The 19697-nt window shown below is 43.3% G+C and overlaps 1 protein-coding gene across 1 annotated transcript; it reads right to left on the minus strand.

Moving 5' to 3' along the window:
• Nucleotides 1-1305: 1305 nt before the first annotated feature.
• On the minus strand, nucleotides 1306-16784 carry TMEM179 (transmembrane protein 179). The gene is made up of 4 exons (XM_064659321.1): nucleotides 16258-16784; nucleotides 12400-12537; nucleotides 10814-10892; nucleotides 1306-9853 (listed from the first exon to the last, which is right to left on the minus strand). The coding sequence occupies exons 1-4, from the start codon at nucleotides 16557-16559 to the stop codon at nucleotides 9674-9676; spliced, it is 699 nt and encodes a 232-aa protein (XP_064515391.1). The 5' UTR covers nucleotides 16560-16784; the 3' UTR covers nucleotides 1306-9673.
• Nucleotides 16785-19697: the final 2913 nt, after the last annotated feature.

Consider the following 19697-nt stretch of genomic DNA (forward strand, 5'->3'; position numbering starts at 1 on the left):
AAAAGGAGAGGGAGTAAAAAATTTATTGCAAGTGGTAGAGATGCTCACCTGAATTCATGCTGGTGCCAGCTTGGTGAATTGCCTTAGAAGACAAGAATCCTGCAGCTAACCACCTCTGAGCAGTTATTTAATCCAGTTTGGAAATGGTCATGTTTTAGATATAAAGGCCTGAAAGAGGAAGTGATGCAGGACAGGACTCTTGCAGCAATTTTTGAAGCAGACAGTGGGTAGATGTGGGCTTCCCAGGAGCAATGTCTGGGGTGGCAGGAGTCAAAGGGCCAGAGGAGAGTACAGAGAAATCTGAATGTGAATGAAAATGGACTAATGGCAGGGCCTAAGGGTAGAAGTGCTGCCTAATATCCCTTATGCAGTGAGCATGTAGTTAATGCACAACAGAAATCAGCAGACCACAGCAGAAGGGTAGGTGTTGTTTTGACAGTGTTCGGTACATTCCTGCAGTGTGAACGGATGGAGGGCAGCTGCCAACACCCTCTTCAGGCAGGGCCACCACATCAACAGCACCTGATTGAACTAGCAGGTGTATCCATACCCATATGATTAGAGGAGATAGAAAAGGACATAGTGAGATGACACTAGATGTTTTTACATTAACCTTTTGATGCACTCAGCATTAGTGCTGGTAAAATGTAGTCCCAAAGACTGCTTCTAGTCCCGCTCCCTCCCTTCATCCATCTAACCCTGACAGTCTGAAAACAAGTTAATGGAGCAGGAGAAGCCCATAGCAGCAATTGTAATTGTCACTTCTGCCTTTTGCCACTTTGAAGCAAGAAGAAGGGCTGGCAGCTTGTGACTATAAAAAGGGTGTTACCAGCTGCCCTCAAGCAATAACTCAGGAGCCTCTAAGATAATAGTGTGGACTTGTTTATTATTAATTCCTTGCTCCAGGATAGCTGTTGGGAACCTTTAGGCCCACCTCTGAAGAGAAAGACTGATGCTACATGAAGAAAATTAAACAGCTGGCATTTAGAAAATCAGCCTGCTCATGCAGCCTGTGGTCCCCCTTTATATTTGCTAACAATCTGCCTTTCAGCTGCATGCTGACACAGGACTATCTTCTCCTTGCCTCCTCTGGCATTAGGGTTCACTGCTGGAACACAGTACGAAAAGGACTCAGGCAGTTTAGGATTGTTGGGCATAATCCTTGACTACAGAAGCTGTGGCATGGAGATACTGGGGAATGAGTACATGAACTAAGACACTGCCACTGACTTTGAGAACAATTTTTTATCTTACACTGTAACAATTTAAATTCACCTTCAAAGAACAGGCACAGGCACAGAAATATTGAATTTTCAAATAATTTATTTTTATATATCACCAAATCATAAAAAGCCAATGCACTGTCCAGCAAAAAGCGTCAATATATAAAACACATTAGCTCGTTATCAGTAATGCTAGAGTGTGTCACTTACACTGAACCCAGTCCAGCTCCTACTAAAGCCAAAGGAAACTGTCAGTGACTCCACTAGCAGAAGGATTGGACTCAGCTACGTGTTTACAAAGGGCTGTATTAAAATGCTAGTAAAAATTTTCCTTTTGAGGCTGTATCAAAACAATAATAAACCTCACTCCCTTTCTGGTTTTGTCAAATACATGCAATTAAAGCTCCAAATCAGCAGTCATTACACTGCAAAAGACCATACAAATCAGGAGAGAGAATATTCAAAACAGGCAAGGCTCTACCCTCAGTTTGTGTGGACTGGCATGGCTGCTTACAGGCTAATCTATAGACACCATCCAGGGATCTGCCCCTCTGCTGCTTTCAGTGGTTAAACAAATCATGAAAAAGCGTTCAGTTTTCTGTCCCAAATGCCCATTATTCAGGGATCCCTTTGGCAGCATAACAAAATAGCTCATCTAGACTCTTAGAAAGCTTTTTCCCACTCGGCTATGAGACAGTAGCTCATGAATACACACATCACAGGACATACATTTCAGAGGCTGAAATGCTTTCAGGCTCTGCATTGACTCACAAGCAAGAAACATCTGCTTCAGATCTTTGCAGGTGGTACCACACAAAAACCCTGAAACTTCTAAAACTATGGGTGCTAATGAGCTACTTTTTAAAATGGCAAGTCTACAGCTATTTGGGAACAGTGTTTCCTTCCCCACACAAGTCATGAGCTACACAGGGCAAAGGGCCAACATGGAAAGAAGAGCTTTCCAAAGAAGCCCCTCCAAATCAGGTGACACTGTCAGCACCTTTACACCAGATACATGCACAGGTGGCTCTCTCCAGAAGCTAACTTTAGGTTAGCACGTGCCTCAAGGGGATGCTCTGCAGTTTGTGAAGCCACAAGAGCAGGTAGGGGCTGAGCAGGCCAAGCAAAGGCTGAAATGGATGTCAATGCTGCCAGCACAGGCACTGCCACTCAGATCCCTCATGTCACAGCCTAAAAGCCAAAATCCCTCACAGGAAACGCACCAGTGGTTCTCCTCTCTACCTGTTGCTGTTTGGATTGATGCTACTGTCCTGCATGCCTCAGCTGTCCTTGTCCCTGGTAGGGAGAGATGTGAGAAATAAGGCCTAATCAGCTTGATAGCAATAAAACCCTCTGTGAAGTTTGCAGGAATGTTCTTGAATATTAAAGGATCCAGGGGGAGGAGATGTCAGTGGAACTGTCGGGCTTTTTTGTTGTCATTTCATCGTGTTTTGTTTATAACCTTCAAAAACTTCTCAGGAGTGTACTTCAGATCACAATATATTGATTTCTCAGTTGTGTAGCTTGGGCTGTTTTAATCAGAGAATACTTGACCAGAATTGCTCTGATACAGTCAGTCTGCACCAGCTGGGGACCCCAGTGCAGTGGTCCTCCCCCTGGAAGGATTCTGTTCAGTACAGAGCTTCTCAGCATCATTTAGCAAAGGGACTGCTCACTACTCTAAAAGACTGTGGTTTACTAAGAACACTGCCAGCACCTTGTGAAGTCAAATGCTGGACACTATTTTTAAAATGATGGTTAAAACTGCTGCAACAACTCAGAAAGTGGTTAACTGATGCAATCTGGACGCAGTGTGTTGCAGAAAGATGTGCTGTATTTCAGACACAAATTATTTCATTTCACAGTGTTAACATGGAAAAAATAATTCCCTCTGCTGCAGGAGGGATGGGGTGAAGAGTTCTGGACTGTGTTATGTGTGATACCATGACAGACAGTTTTCAAACATTTCCTTGCCTTAAAATCTGTAGTTTAACATAGTACTCATCTGACTCCACCAGGTTCCTTGAGAGACTACTGGCAACAGCCTTGAAGACCACCCAGAGTAACCTAGTCCCAAATCAGGACTGGCTTAAATAAAGGGAAGGGTTTAATGTCAGTCCCCAGAGAGCCTGAATAAAACCAGGGAAAATCCGTGACTGTTTGTCTTACTTTCGGATAAAAGTTCGCCACAGAGACTGCAATTTTTCTCACATTCATAAATACCCTTCAGAACTGTATACAGACTGGAGTCAAACTTGTTCAAATCTGGGGGAAACAAGGGGAAAGTAAGGAGGAGATTAAGAGTACTTTTGTCACAGGACTGTTTACTCACTTGTGTGAGAAATCACCCAAGATGTCAACAGTAATTACAAATCATCATTCTCACCTCCTGGCAGGTTGTCTCAACCCTCCCTTTACAACACAGTCAAGTGGAAAGGGAGAACAAAAACTTCTCACATTGGGTTTCCACCACATACAAACAATTCAAGCTATTTCAGTGAGCAGCTCTTGCTGCCAAGTACCTTATCTCCTTGATAAACACCAGAACCACAAGGCTAAAACGTTGTTTAGGAATTTCAAGCCAAATAGAAGAGCTCCAACAGGGGGATTTGAGGGGGATCCAGGATAACCTTTCATGTCTAACAAATCGCAGTTGTTGGCTTTTTATTTCAGTGAAAAAAAAAAAATTAAAAACTCACAAACCAAAATAAAATCATTATTTGACCAACGCCAAGGGCTATTCACACCACCCCTCTTGGGTGCCTATGCCCATTTTTTGGGAATGAGGATCTGACAGGAAGCTAATAAACATTAAATCCTAAATCCTTCAGCTATCTATGGAAATAGGATTTAAAGTCTCATATGGATTCAGTTCTTTTCACTGTTGTGTGCAATAACAGTTCAAGCAGTTATAGTAGCAATGAGAGGTAGAGAAGTTGAAGCACTCAGGTGAATACATTCAAGTTAATCTATGTTTGCAGTAGCAGTTCAATTACACTCTTTGGCACAGACAAAATAAACAAAAGAGAAAGCATTGCTATGTAAATACTCTTCCCAACAACAGAATGGAAAGACTGTATCCTTTATGTGCCTGCACTGAAATAAGTAGTCCTTGCAATATATTAAGTAAATTCTATACTAACCTCTCAGAAGCAAATGTTAAGTTTTCTGCGAGAGTGCAGCTCCCTTCTATGTCAGGAGAGCATCAAAGTGCTGTCTTCTCTGCAGTTGTTATCTTCATAAATTACTGATTGGAATTTGTCGTTTCAAAAAAAACCACAAATATTAAAAAAACCTAGGTGTGTATCTCATCCTAAATACAACTCAGGATAGTTTTCTTCTTTCTTATGGAGGACAAAAATAAAAACATGCACTTCAAGGCATTAGTACCATGAACAGAAATAGTTCTAAAATAATTTCTGTGTTTATGAAGCTATACGAGCATTTTGTCACTGCAGGTAAAACCTTCCTCTCTTCCCAGACTGATGAGCAGAAGGAAAGGACATTTGTGGTCTCCAAAGCAAACATTCCAATGAGATAAAAATGGGCTATTTCCATGAGCAAAGGAAATGGTTTGAGGCACAAATTTAGGATCTAGACACAGGCAGGATTCACATTAGCTCAAGGATATTCACACTCAGGCCATTGACATAGAAGAAAAGACAAAAGTTTTCTCAGAATCCAGATTAGTGTCATAAATTACTGTAAATGTTGCCAGTATAAATTACTATCTGGATTTCCTTAGAGTTATAATTTAAATGGTAAAAGTGATTTCACATGCAATATGTTTGGGAGAGCTTTGGAGAATGCAAATTAGAAAAGTCACATTCACCCAATGCCAGGTTTGTGTGTATTTTGCAGCTGGCATCCATTTTAAATTTGCTCATTTGATATTGTGTTTTCTGAGACCCACCATAGATCAATGTTGAAGCTGTGCAGAAATCCCATTTCCCAAATAAAGCCCACACAATGGCCTGTGGCTCACGCTTCCCCAGCAAGGTGACCCCATGTTCTGCACCCAGATCGGCCTGAAGAGACTCCTATGCACATCCCCCATTTTTGAGAGATGTTCTCCAACCATCAGCCCAAGGACTAAGCTGTGTGAGGTGCTGACAAATGAGGTTGGACCAACAGGTAGCCCAGACTAACATCAGGACATTACCCAGATATAGAGGAGGAGTTAAAACACCTGCAAACCCTCCTTAGAAACCCATTTCAGCGCTTTGGGTGTTGTGCACTGGCCAGTGCTTTCCTATTCCGCTCACGTCGCATCCACTTCTAGGCATCATAACCCATGTATTATTGCACAAGTCCCAGTACTAAGTAAGTAAAATGAAGTGTAGAAAGTTAAGGACTCCTAACAACTACTCCAGCCTAAGCTGCCAGTTAAGAGAAGAACCTATATGCACATCACAGAAGAACAGTGGAATTATTTCTGGCATTTATCTGTGTACATTGTACTAACACACATACATCCACTCCCTGATACTGAATTGAAGGCCTGTACACTAAGTCATCCATCATCACTGGTTATTATAACACCCCCTTTTTTAAGAGACCATATAATCGCTGCCATAGCATGTCTTTCAGTTTTTACAATAAATCATCATGCTCTTATTTTTGTGATTCCTACTGAAAGTTCCCAGCTGGGAGATGCCTCATGAATTACTAGGATAAGACGTTATGAGTGTTCATGCCCTCATGAGGAAATTCGTTTCCAAAAAAATGGCTTCAGTTGCTACTCTATTATAAAAATAGTAATAAACAGCATTGATCTAAAAGCTCATATGACACTTGTTAGCTTAGATTTTTCTAGCCCAATGTGGACTGCTGGCAGGGAATTGGTGGGGAAATTAACCACAGATGGTAGCCAGGGAATATATCTGATACAACAGAATAATTGTGTGGCAACACCCTGGTGCCTCAGAAAGCAGCATCCAGCTGTATTCAAGGACGTGAAGCTCTCCCTGGGTTACTAGCAATTTTCACAGGCCAAAATAAAGACCTTTTGACTGTGGTTTTGGCATCACAGGGAACACAGTGACTAAACAGCTGCACTGCACATTCTCCACCAGAACAGGTCACATCTTTTCAAAGGACAGCAGCAGGAGGGGCTGCACGGGCAAAGGCCACAAAGCTTTTTCCCTTTCCACCATGTGACAATAAAGAAATGCAAGTATAAGCACCATGCAGGGTTCTAGTTCTTTGAACACGGCTCTTGCTAGAGTGTTCCCAGAGGCCTGCTTCTGGAGACGGCAAATTGAAGGTATTGAAATATCACAGAAATGCAACATTCGACTCAGAGAAACTCCTACTGCAGCCACACACTGTGCAGGTTGGCAATGGATCACTAAAAGCACAGGTCAGAAATGTACAACAGAGAGAAGTGTGTGAGAAAGAGCACAGGTATGTAGGTATGTGTGTATAAATTATATCACAACTTTAACACATTTTCAGCCTGGCATCACCAAGTTGGCCTGAGTGTCCAAGCTTTAGGAGAAGAGGTTGCAGGAAAGTAAGTACAAATAAAAAAGCCCAAGTGGGTTCAATTACAGGGAGTTGCAGGATACCCTTTCTCCCCTCGAGTCAGCTAGAGAGTTTCTCACTACATGTTCTGCCTTCTGACTGAGGCAGGGGCTTCCATCGAAAATAGCTTTGCTTTTAAGCATCACTGATTCTTGAAAACTGGGTGCCAGCCTCACCTCACCTGGTCTAGTGAAGAAAGCTGGGGAAAACAGGCTGAGATTCACAAGGGACTCAAAGAACAGCCTCAGCTTTTTTCAGTTTGCATGGCAACTCTAATCCCAGGACCAGTGTTAGCTGCTTCTCATGGAATTGGAAAGGAGGAAAAAGGCTTTCAGATGGGAGAGATAGAAGAGACTATGAGCTTCAGACAACCTCACTTTCGAGCAACATCATCTGCCTCAGAGCCAGACAAGGCTTGAGTCCTGCTACCTCAGAGCAAGGATGATGAGGAGACACTCGCTGTCTTCTGCCTCCTGGTTCTTAAAAACCTCAGACTAGACCAGGAGCAGTGGTACCAAACCACATGTTACTTCAGCCTAAGTCTGGTTTGGCATGTACATAAAATACATTATACAAAACAGCAGCATGGTTCCACATGAGGATTAAGGCATGCACAGAAGTAATTTGTGGGAAGAGACACCACTGCTGAATCAAAGTGAGACTCTCTAGCTGGAGAAATAACTGGGGTAGCATAGGAGACAGACTAACTTTCAAGATCCAAGCTCTTCTTTAGGATATGAAGAGGAGGGTCATTCCCTGGCAATGGGCTTTGGTGCTTCCAAGAGTGTGTCCCTTATTAGAATCATAGAATTGTTTAGGCTGGAAAAGACCTCTAAAATCATCCAATTCAACCACTAATCCAGCACTGCCAAGGCCACCAATAAGCTGTCACTAAGTGCCACATTTACATGTCTTTTAAATACCTCCAGGGATGGTGACTCAATAGCTTTCCTGGACAGCCTGTTCTAACGTTTGACAACCCCTTCAGTGAAGACATTCTTTTCTAATATCCAGTCTATCAGACCGAATGACTAAAAAAGGCACTCCAACAATCCTGATGCCTGAATTTTAAATTGCTGTTAACTAACTTGATCTCTGATTCCCTCTTCATGAACTCCTCCTTTGATGTCAATTCACAACTACAAAAAAGCCACCGCTGTAAAGCTTTCAAAGGAACTGCATTCCCTTGTGGGTGGAAATCATGCTGAAAAACAAGACCTCTCTACATAGAGCTGTGACCAGCTGGGGCTATAAGGGATGTTCACAGGGCTGGCTCACTCCTTAGAGCCTCTGGAGCTTTTTTTTTTTCTAAACCTATGAGAACATTTTGACGGTTAAATACAATGTCAGATTTTATGCCCTAAAATGCTTACTAATTCAGGGATTTGTTTTGACATCAAATTCTGTTTCAATCAAATGCTTAAGATGGTGCTTAGCTAAGCATCAGAGTCCCCAGAAGACAACAGTAAATCTGCATGGTTGTGCTAACGCCAGGCTTGTGCTCTGATGTGGTAGAAGCCTATCTTCTCTCCTCTCTTTCCAATTTACTAGGTCCTATAATGGTGTATGATTTGCACTTCTGTTGTAATAAATTCAGTCTCAGCTCAAACACAGATGTCACAGACAGTGTCAGTGTACTCCCAAAAAAATCTTATTCAATCCAGACTTAGCTGTTTGGTTTTCTGCTGACTTGGATAAATGCTTAGTTCTAGGACAACTTTACTTCTCTGCCATACAAATCTCATACTCCTCTGAGTGACTCTTCTTAATTCTTGGATCTACCTCTCATTTCAACCATCAACCATCCACTTTATTTATTGGAGCACTGGCCAATCAAAACTGAAAGCAACTACACAGTCACTAGTGAGCTTTGTGCAAATAACAATTCTTTTTCCATTTCACAGCAAAATTCATCTGCCCTGGAACTCCTGCCCATAAGTGGGGAGAATGGATTAATTCAGCACTGAACTACTCATAAAATAGCTGTTTGAACTCCTTGCTATGTGTATAGATATATAGAGATACCTACAATGCAAATGCTTACAGTAATTTTGCATACCCTTTACGAAATAAATATCACAAATAAATTCTAATACTCAAAAAAGAATAGTATACAGAGTTAGGAACCAAGTTACATTTATAAATGCACAAGCATTAATACTACCTATTCAGCTTAATTTCTTAGTATGCAAGCTTCAGCAATTGCTAGCTACACTTCACTTCAGGAGTCATAATAAATGCTGGTCATGCCAAAATCTAAGAAGAAACAAAACCACAGAAGTTCTACACCATCCCTCCAAATTATACACAGGTTTTTGACAGACACTGTAATACTAAAGCAGTTTCATGGAATTCATTAACACTGTCCAATATTAAATATCAAGTCTGGAACACAGGTCTCTATGTTCAAAACAGAATCAGAGCAGGAGCATCATGTTTGTCAGCACTGTGTCCATACATAGCAAAAGCAGAGACAGCAAGAGTCTGTACCCAGACCAGAACTGCAATTACCAGAATAAAGAGAGAACAGGGGCAGCTTTACTGGCAAAAGGGAGGAGAGAGAGAGAAGAGCTGTTTGAAGAAATAGCCTTAATGCTGTAGCCTGGTCTTGCCAGCTCAGTCCTCAAAAATGGCCCCTGTCCCAAAAGCCAGTAATGACATGTAGAAACTCTGTTAGCAAGAGCAGGTTACAGATTGTGCCTGCATAGGACAGAAAGTTTGCTGTGCCAAAGGCACATGGGGCAGTTCATTCTCTGTATCCTAATACAAGTATTTCTACCAAAAAATTCTCATGGAGGGAGTGGGTGATTCACAAGTGCATCTCTTTTCAGGAAAGATCTCACACACTCAACACCCTGACTCAACTTCAGCTTACCCTACTGAATAATAAAATCTAGATCCTGCCCTAGAAATCTGCTTACACTTTAGATCATGCCACTTTTCTCATCTTGCAAAGAGGATCGTGAAGCGGATCTTCCTAGCAACAGCTCCTTCTCATGGATCAGGCTATCTAGCAGGTCCTCCTGTCTGTAGTTGTGATAAACCTTCAGGAAAGCCAGAATGGTAATTGCCAGCCAAGTCAGCCAGGCAGCCCAGAGACCAAACTAGAGAAAAAAAAAAATCATAAAGAGGTCAGTACTGTATTCTAAAAACAAAGTCAACTCTCCAGATGAATATCAAAACCTCAGCTGGACCAAAACACATGGAGTCATGCCAAGTTGAACTCAGTGAGGTCCTGGATTCTTCATATACAGGAGTCACTTTTATGGCATATTTCTGTCCTAAATACAGATATGCCTGAGCTGGGCATCTAGTTGCCAGTGCTGGCAATGAAGACACAAAACGAGTTCATGTCCAAGAGGCATTGCTACCTTCAGGGAATGCCCCAGGCAGACTAATGCCTCTTTCCATGTGGGAAAATATAAGAAGCCTGTGCAAGGGTGCAGACCTTGAGGGATGGGACTCTTGTCCCTGCAGAATTAGTCCATGCACAAGTGCTCAGGTCCCCGTGTTGACTGACTTTATCATTGACTTAGAGCTAGAATGGTCAATAGAAAGGACTGACAGCCTTAGATGTCTAATTCTCATGGATTCATCAGAAAACATCTATTTACATTACATTAATCTTTCATTATTTTCAATGGTCTGATATTTACATAGCTCAGGTGATGTCAGACAAACTCATGGAAGGCAAAACTAGTAGCCCCATGATCTGGTGCAGGTCAGACATTATTCTGAACAGCAATGAAGAGCTCCAGGATACCAGAGTGTTGCAACTTTTGCAGACCTGATCCTTTAGATAAACAATGAATTTTCTGAAATGATTAACAAGATCAGTGGTAGGGTGAGGTTTTGACATGTCTGCATTCAAAACTATCCGTTTTGAATTTACAATGCAAATGTGCCCATCACTATCATCCTGATTCAGCACTTACTGAAGTCAGTGGAAACCGATTTCAAATTCCCATTGATTTCTGAGGAATGGTGGTTCAGCTCCATCAATACCTGATCAATAAGCAAATGGCAAATGAACTGAAATAGAATCATGGCCTAGTCTGACCTACCTGTGCAATAGCAAACTGGTCATAGAAAGCAGAGTTTTCCAAGTTCAGTTCAAGATCTATATCCTGCAATTCTTCACAGCTAACCAGAAAGGCATTTGGAAGGAAAAAAAGAAGAAAATTATTTCAGAGATTGCAGGTAAACTAAATAGAAAATGAAGCAACATCTTAAATGTATTTTGAACAGCCATAAGCGCATGTTTTATCAAAAGATATTTAAGTTATGGCAATTACCAGGTTGCTTTCCAATCTTCTTTAAAACTAAGCTGGAAAAGGCATGTAATTACTTTCTTTAAAAAAAATAAATGTATAATTATGTAAGTGATAACACCAATCTTCCACAAGTGGAATTGCAATAGTTAACATGAAAAGAGTGTCCTTAAGCCCCTCTTTCCCACTACCACCTCGCCTCCCACAGATACGCCTCTGGCATCACCCCAGGTTGGTTGCTTCACCCCTCAATGAAACAAAGTGTATGAGCCTCTGTTACCTTTTGACTTCATCAGGAAAAGCCTCAGAAGAAGGAATTGTGTTTTTGTTTCGGATGCTCCAGCAAGGAGACGATACTCTGATGGTAAGATAGAGGCTGCCTACAGATTTTACAAATAACTTGATCTTTATTGGTGTGAAAAAAATCCCAGGATACTGAGGTTGTCATTCTATCTCTTGGTTGATTTCTGCAGCCTCTTCTCTCTCCTTTTCAGTGCTGTCGGTCATCTCGGGTTCTTACCCGAATATTCGATTAGATGTTTTTTGTAATCGAATTTTTAACCGAATATTCGAATAATTCGATTAATCGTTGCAGCCCTAAACAGAACATTTACTATGGCATTTTACAACATATGACAATGTGCAACATAAATGTATGCTTTAAGTAGTACATTTATTCAATATCATATGACATAAAATGTCACCTTTTCCTCTCTCTTCATTGTTATTTGTTTGATAGGAAAAAGTCTTCCTCAACTTTTAAACACTGTGGGATACAGTAGACCATTTTAGAAGCTGCACATTTTGTGCACTATAAGAAAGCATCAACCACCTCTACTTTGCATTTAAAAAGTGCTTTCCATTCTGTGGCTCTCAGGGCGTCCACAGCACCATTACAAGGCCAGGATCTCTACGCCAAAGTTTTTGGTTGATGGTGCATTGTGACACAGGCATGATGAGTGACTTGCCCACTGTCACAAGAGCCAGGACAGAGAACCAGGAGCCCTGACCCCCAGTCCCCTGCCTTGCTCACAAGACCACACTCCCTCCATTCTTAGAAAACTTCCAAATCTAGCTTTCCTTCAGAAATAAACATTTTTAAAACAATGGATTTCTTTTGCATAAGATAATGGCTCAAAGGGACCATGAAACACCATGGAAACACATTTTTCTCTGTGGGCTTCTAAATAAACAAATAAACAAAAACATTTGATTAGATTTTTTTTTGTTCCAGATGAAAAAAATCTGGATCTTCACATTATAGATGCCTTCTCCGCCTTGCTCACCTTGCATGTAATAACTACAGTTTGTAACACCACTGTTCAATTGTGCATATATGAAAAAAAAAAAGGGAAGAAAATGTATTCTTCAATACTAACCTATTTGGCATGCTTCCTTTCTCGGTAATTGCATCACACCACATGTTAAATCCTACACTCACTATAGTGCTAGCAATAAATGTGATGAACACCACAAAGGCGCTGATCAGCAGATTCAGGAAGGCGTAAAAGAAAGAGCTGTAATAAAAGGGAAGAAAAATGTAACTCATAAACAGCTGAAACACAACATCAGCAGTCTCTGTAAGCAGCATACACTGGGCACAAAGATATCAGTTTGCATTTGAAATACATCTGCTTTAATTAAGAACACCTAATACATTGAAACACTATGGATTATGATTTTGAGTCATATTATCTTCATTTGCAAGTGCTTTTGCTTTTGGTCTTTTTTTTTCACCGTAAGAGAATGGAGCTTTAAATATAAGTACTGAGGGGAGATTGTTCATACACTGCATGGCTTTCATTAGCTGTAATGAAAATCACCATTGTTAAAATAAATGTCATTAACTCAAATTATGTAGTAACTGGAGCTAAAATTATTTCATGATTAAAGTGATAATTGGGACAAAAATTGCTTAGGAGAGGGAAACTAAAAATAAAAACACGGTACTGATAGCCATAATCATTTTAAGCAATGTAACACAAGGTACTGCCACCATAGGACACGAATCCCAGCTTTATGGGCAATTTGCAGAGCAGGCCAGCTTCTCCTGGGACTTCTCTGGCTTTGGTGTCAGTATGTTATTTCTGCCAGCTGAATATCAATTTACCTCAGTCCCATTAAGTCTGTCCAACCCAGGCCAGCCATTGGTACATGCTGTGTTTGGAGTGGGATGGGGTGGGATGCCTGCAGTGGTCCCATAAGGCCATGGAATCATTCACTCATTTTCCAACCTCACTGTTTAACTCCTCCCCTTAATCCTAGCCACTAGGAAGTTTCTAATCCTCTTTTCATTCATTTGACCAAGTCCTTTGCAAGTTGAAACTGCTCTAAGTGGCTGTTTAGAATAGGACATCTTGGAATGTCACATTATCTAAAAACTGGATATCTACTCTAGGTTGTAGAAAGACTGGCAACTCCAGGAAGCAGATCATCCTATTCAGGTTATGTGGTAAAGCTGAATATGACAAAATTCCCACCAGTGCCACCCATTATGCTGGGGATAGAAGGAGTCTACTCACCCCAGAGACCACAAAACCCCCAGTCATTTCTTTTCCCTGGTTGCTCATTAATTGAAAAACTAGGTGGCTTTTGAGTGAGTGTTTGAATCCTGAAAGGTTCTGGGCTGGACAATCCTAGTTTCTACAAGTTTTGCATGGTGATACATATGTGGCCTCAGGGGGAATTCTTTAAAATAAGATGAGGAAGTAATTATCAGCAGGACTATGATGTTTTTTCCTGGGTTGATGTGGCTTTAGAGAGGCTGTTTAGGCTCTCTCCAAAGTGATGGTTGTCTCATCTCAAATCTGATAGAAAAGAAGTGAAATAAACCACCTTCCAGAAATGCCCTTATAGACTGGTGGGAGCTGGATGGCAGGACACCTGACTTCTAGATGAACAATAAGCTGAATCCTACTCTTTGGCTTAGCTGGACTTGGTGAACCAGATCTGTTCACCTCCGCTGAATTCTGGGGTCACTTGCACAGAGGGAGCTGATATGAACCATGGTTTTCCATGTTCTCTGCCACACCCTGGTTTCAAATCTAGCCTGGATTTCTTCCCAAGTGTTGCTAAAGCCATATCCACTGTGTGCACTTTAGCGTGGTGTGCTGGCCTGAGAGGCAGAAAAGACTTGAGCTCTTCACAGAATAAAATAGAGTTGATACCACAATTAGTAACAGCTCTAGAAAGGGAACAGTTACCAGGAGTATTTAGTGGGTCATCAACTGTGTAATGGTTAATGCTTACAACTCAAAGTTGCTTTGCAATCCTGGTAGTGAAGTGTCTGAGTTGTATTCAGTTGTATTCAGCTGAGCTGAATAGTTCCAGGCCCCTGAGGTAAGGGGTGATGAGACACTTTTAAGAAGGTATTTTAGCAGTCATAACTATCTGATAGCAATCACTGAAATCCACTGCACACAAAGGATGCATAGGATGTTAACTAACCCTGACTTCCTCAGCTGGCTCACCCTGGAGCTGGTCCAGTAGCACTGATCCTCGTCAACAGGATCATCAGTGATGACATTCTGGTTCTTCCTCAACTGCCTCTGATCAGAAAAGACAATTATCGTTTATGGCAAGGAGCTTGCATTTATCTCTCCATCCAAACAGAAATGTTTTCACGCCCATTTGAAGCATTAACAAATGTCTGTCTAAAATCAGAACAGTGTGTGTCCTGCCCTCTTTTCATACAGACAGTGGCAGACGTGGTACAGAACAGACCTTCCTTCTTTTTAGGAAACTGCTGTTCCCAAGCAGCTTCTCTCTCACCCTGTTTTACCCTTCTGTGATCTTCCATGGTTATCTCATCATCCCAACTTGCTCCATCTTTGCTCTCCACAACCCCACAGCCTTCTGCCTTTCTTGCCTGGAGCAACTATGAACAGTGTTATACAACTGATGATGCTCAGCCCAAAGGAGCCTGAAAGCAACTCCTAAAGGGGTAATTTTCAGGGGCCTAACCAACAGTTTTGAAGTAAATAGCCACATTTGAAAGTGGGCCAAACATCTGATCGAAATTTCACTATAACAAGGTTTTTACTACTGGTTTCCTCTCAAAAATTAACTAGCTCTGAAGTGCAAAGCATCTAGATTCAATTAATCCTCTATAGATATTGGATCACCTGAGGAAGCTGGATTCAAAGGTATTGAGAAGTATGTGGTTGTATTTAGTTTTAATATGGAAATAAGTTTCCGGTCTATACTTACTACAGCATGTTTTAGTATTAGGCAGCTTGAGAGTGGCTGGAAAGAGCCAAGGAGACAACACTGTTACACAGTTCCTAGTATTACCAAGCCCAGATGTGAGTAACAGCTCTAGTCCAAACAGACCTGGAAAGGAGTGATTTACCCTTGGAATGGTCCCTAAATCATAAGCAAATTACTTTCCTGGTCTAGACAGATGCCAGGGCCATCCTCCAGTCCTGGCCCTGTAGCACCCAGAAGCTGCATTACCTGTGCCAGGAGCTCTGGCCTCTCATGCCACCAGAGAGGCAAGAACAGAACACAGAGCTCCTGAGCCTGGTCTACCAAGCCTCTTGTTACACCTGCTGGAGTCAGACATTATTCTGACTCCATCTGACCTGCTGGAGTCAGATGCCCCTTGGTTTGTCTGAGCACAGGAACCAGCTGCCAGTGCAGCCCTGAGCTGCTGCAGGGAGTGCTCAGCATTGCTCTCATGTCGTAACCAAGCAATAGTTGTTGCCTGCAGTAGTTGCCATGTCCACAACAAAAGCAGGATAGAAAATGGAGGGGAGTCACCAACTTCTCCCTTCTGTCCCCCCCCCAGCTGTGTTGTTTCAAGGTTTTTCACACACCTGGTGTACACCTGGGGAAAGCCTTTCTTTGCATGGACATGTAGTGGGACCATGGCCAAGAAGTACCTCTGAGCTCCAGTCTCCAGCATCACCCCATGGCCCCCAACACCCTCCATGCCCACTGCAGCTGAGCTGTCCACATGCTGCTCCCAGAGTGCCAAAGGCAGCAGGTGCACAGCGGTGGATCTTGGCCCCCACTCCAAACCTCTGCAGGCAGTACCCTCCAAAGAGGGCCCTGGACACAGATAGGGGAGTATGTGGTGTGTCTGCAGACAGCCATGGGCAGTACACCACCTCACCTCAAACCCCTCTGGGGAGAAGGATGACCTGGATGGTGCAAAGCCCAATGCTTCACCCCCAGACTGCTCCCACGTGTCCCAGCCTGTGGGAGGGATGGGCTTGTCCCCAGGGGATACTTACTCCTCGTGCCCTTTGCAGAGGAAGAAGAGGGTCCTCCAGGCCTGCACTGTGGCCAGCAGCAGGGAGAGGAGCCCGGTGAAGATGCTGAAGCGGCAGGCGGCCTCGGGCCCCCACTCCTGCACGGTGAAGCGCTGCCGCTCCACTGTCAGGTTGGCGTTGAGCCACATGCCCTCGGTGAAGAGCAGGCACCGGCCGTGGAAGTCGTTGCCATTCTCGGAGAGAGGCACCACCACGATGAAGCTGAAGAGGAAGGCCAGGAAGTAGCAGATGCACTGAGCGAAGAGGAAATTGCTGAGCGCCATGTCCGCGGCTCTGCGCCGGGAGAGGGAGGGAAGGAGGGAGGGGAGGAGGGAGGGATGCAGGAGGAGGGATGCAGGAGGGAGGGATGCAGGAGGGAAGGATGAAGGAGGGAGGGATGCAGGAGGGAGAGACGCAGGGGGCGCGATGCAGGGTGGGAGGGGGAGAGGATGAAGGGATGGAGGGAGAAAGGCTGCAGCAGTAGGCGGTGGGGAGGGAGGGAGGATGCGCAGTACAACGCAGTGCAATGGAATGCAATGCAAATGACTCCTCTGGACAAGGTGCTGCCTCTCCCGCCGCCCGAGCTGCCCCTGCTGATGGTTCAGGACTTGTGGGGGAAGCGGAGAGCGGAGGGGAAGAGCCGTTGTGGGGGATCCCTCTTCTTCGGGAAAATCTGGCCGCTACTACACCCTGGCGTCCAGGGGTTAAATCAGTAAATCAGTCCGTGTGTCTCCAGCAGGGCCGGGTACCACCGTTCAGTGGGGGACCCCTCTAATGACACAGGACACTGATGACACCCCTGTTGATGGTCATGACACACGGCCCCTCCACCACCAGAAAAAAAAAAAAAAAAAAAAAAAAAGACCATACAAAAAAACACCCATCAAACTGGCTTCTTCCTGTCTGCTGGATCCCAGCAAGTTTTGACCTGAGTTTCTAAAAATTTGGCCACCAACCTCAGACGGTGCACAGCCACCCCGGGACCTGCAGATCCACGTTCTGTTCCTAGATCAAATGGTCACACCCCTACCAAGACATTTCAAGGACAGCAAGGGCTCATCAGAAGTCAAATAACTTTTGTTGAGCCTTGCTGTAATTTAGGGGCTGCACGGTGTTGGGATCAGCTGCATTATCCCCTGGATGGCAGATGGACCAGGGGTGAAAGAAAATAACCCTAAACAAGCTCCTGGTGGATATCAAGCTGAGAACAGATCAGCACAGCAATGGTGCTGCATGGCAGGAACAGGTGGCATTTGACTCCCAGAGGTGAACATCCACCCTGCTCTGCACTGCCAGTGAGCAGCTCCCTGCCCCACACAATGCTTGCTTGGAAAGACAGCAGGGCATTCCCTCAGTTGTAGGGCCCAAAACTGCATTTCAAGAAAGCAAAAGGCACCAGAGAAAGGAATGTGCCTTGTGCTCAGATCCCGCCAGCACAAAAATCCACATTAAACTGACCCCAAGTTATAGTTTCCCGTCAATCCCAATTTCATTTTTCCATCTAAACATGAATCCTCTTTCCAATACAAGATAGCACAATTAATCTCCAGTTCCAGGTAAAGTAATTTCTAATCCAATTTCCTGACCATATCCAGTATGAGATCAGCTGCAGGTCTGAAATCACTTCTTAATCCCAGGGCTCTTTCCGCTCATTTTATCACTGTGCCACTTCCTGGGCAGTGTTTAGAGAAGTAGATGAGGGACAAGGACCCCAAATATAGCACACATGGGATTTCAGGCTTGTGTTTCCATGGGGCAAGTAAACAATTATTTTTCCACACTGTTAAGAGCTTACAGATGAGGTTACAGATGTTAAGAGGTTATAGATGCAGTTCTGAGGCAGGCACTGGCGGCATTCTCAGAGAAGACATTAATTCATCTTCATTGCAAATCATTTGCAATGCATGCTGCCTTGAAATCTTGCTCTGTCTGTACAGGGGAAGTATTTCTTGAAGTAAAACTTTTTTTATATGTGAAATGTGTCAGGCCAGTTTTCTGATCCTTACCAAGCTCTGATCATCAAAAATTGTATTTCAGTTTTGCAAGATGAGCACTGACCTGACCCTGTGGGGATAGACATATGCTCCTAACAGAAAGGATTTTGCTGATATTTCAGTCTATCAGTAAGGAGGAAAGTTTATTGCTCTTAACCTTGCTTCCAAGAAGTACTCGTTTCCCAATGGGCTTTGTCCTTTATCTGGAAAGAAATCAGACCTGGATTGAGCTGGAAAACTCTTTTCTTTGAAACCTGACACATAAGATTTGCCAGATAATGTTTTCTGAAGTTGACTTGGGAGGTCAACACCAACATAAAAGCCCAGTTATTGCTTACACTGGAGCCCACAGAAGGGGCCAGCAGATGCCAAGGGCGCTTTGCCTCAGGCAAGCCCCATACTCAGATCTTACCACCAGCAAGCACAGGAGGGTTATTGCAGAAGTGAACACGGGGGTCACTTGTAGAGCAGATAAAGTTGTCTTTGCTGATGAACTAACTCAAGCAAGCATTTATTGGAGAGTTTCAGAAAATACATCTAGGCATTTACAAGTGTGAACAGGCATGTGAAACAGCTGCACTTAGCATGCTGACAGGTACTGAAGCACAGGGCTTGGTCAGATGGAGTGACCACACACTAAAGTGAGCAAAGGGGTAGAAATAAAACCTGTCAGCCACCTCTTTGTTGGTTGCCTGGATTTCTCATACTCTTCCCTCGTGTAAATCCTAAAAAAAAAAAAAAAAAATGTGCTAGGCTGGAACTTGGTCTCTGAAACATACAGTTGTTTCAGCGGAGTAAATTTGATAGTGTTTTATAAAGAAGACTCTAATAGGCTTACTTTTCTCAACATGGTGACACTGGAGGAGAAAGGCAAGGTGAATGATTATTCATTCATTCTTATATCACAGGAAATGGAGGACATCAAATATACAGGTCAGGCAGAAACTTTGAAACAGAGGAAAAGATGCACATATTTCACAGAGCACGTAATTATTCTGTGGCACACTGCAGGGGCCAAAAAAAATGCTGGCGGCAAAAGATATTAGAAAAATTAATGGAAAAAAGAGCCCAGCAGGGACTGCAAATACAGAGCTGGGGAAGTAACCTTCAGCTCAGGAAGTCCCTGACAGCAGGTTGCTGGGAAGGTAGAGTCAAAATTATCATTCTCCATTTGCCAGAACGCTCTGTTCTTCTCTGAACTAAACATCTGCTCCTGGCTGTCCTTGGAGATGGGATACCTGGCAAGATGATCATTTGGTCTGACCAGCTTTGGCCACTTCAGGATCTCATTACAACAGCTGGCAGTATTGGCCTGCTGTCTCAGCTTTCCCATCCCTTGGGAGACTTGTTCCTCCAAAGCATCCCCCATGATTTGTCTTCTGTGACTGTCTTTAGGACAGAGTTACCACTGGAGCAGACACACGGTCA

Source organism: Pseudopipra pipra, chromosome 6 (genome assembly GCF_036250125.1).
Source record: "Pseudopipra pipra isolate bDixPip1 chromosome 6, bDixPip1.hap1, whole genome shotgun sequence".
Taxonomy (NCBI): Eukaryota; Metazoa; Chordata; class Aves; order Passeriformes; family Pipridae; genus Pseudopipra; species Pseudopipra pipra.

Excerpts from the sequence above, each read along its gene's own strand:
- TMEM179 (XM_064659321.1), bottom strand. The coding sequence starts at position 16,559 with ATGGCGCTCAGCAATTTCCTCTTCGCTCAGTGCATCTGCTACTTCCTG. Across the intron at positions 12,538-16,257 it reads CTCTGCAAAGGGCACGAGGA|CTCTTTCTTTTACGCCTTCC; the intron begins GTAAGTATCCCC and ends CTTTTATTACAG. Across the intron at positions 9,854-10,813 it reads ACCAGTTTGCTATTGCACAG|TTTGGTCTCTGGGCTGCCTG; the intron begins GTAGGTCAGACT and ends TTTTTTCTCTAG.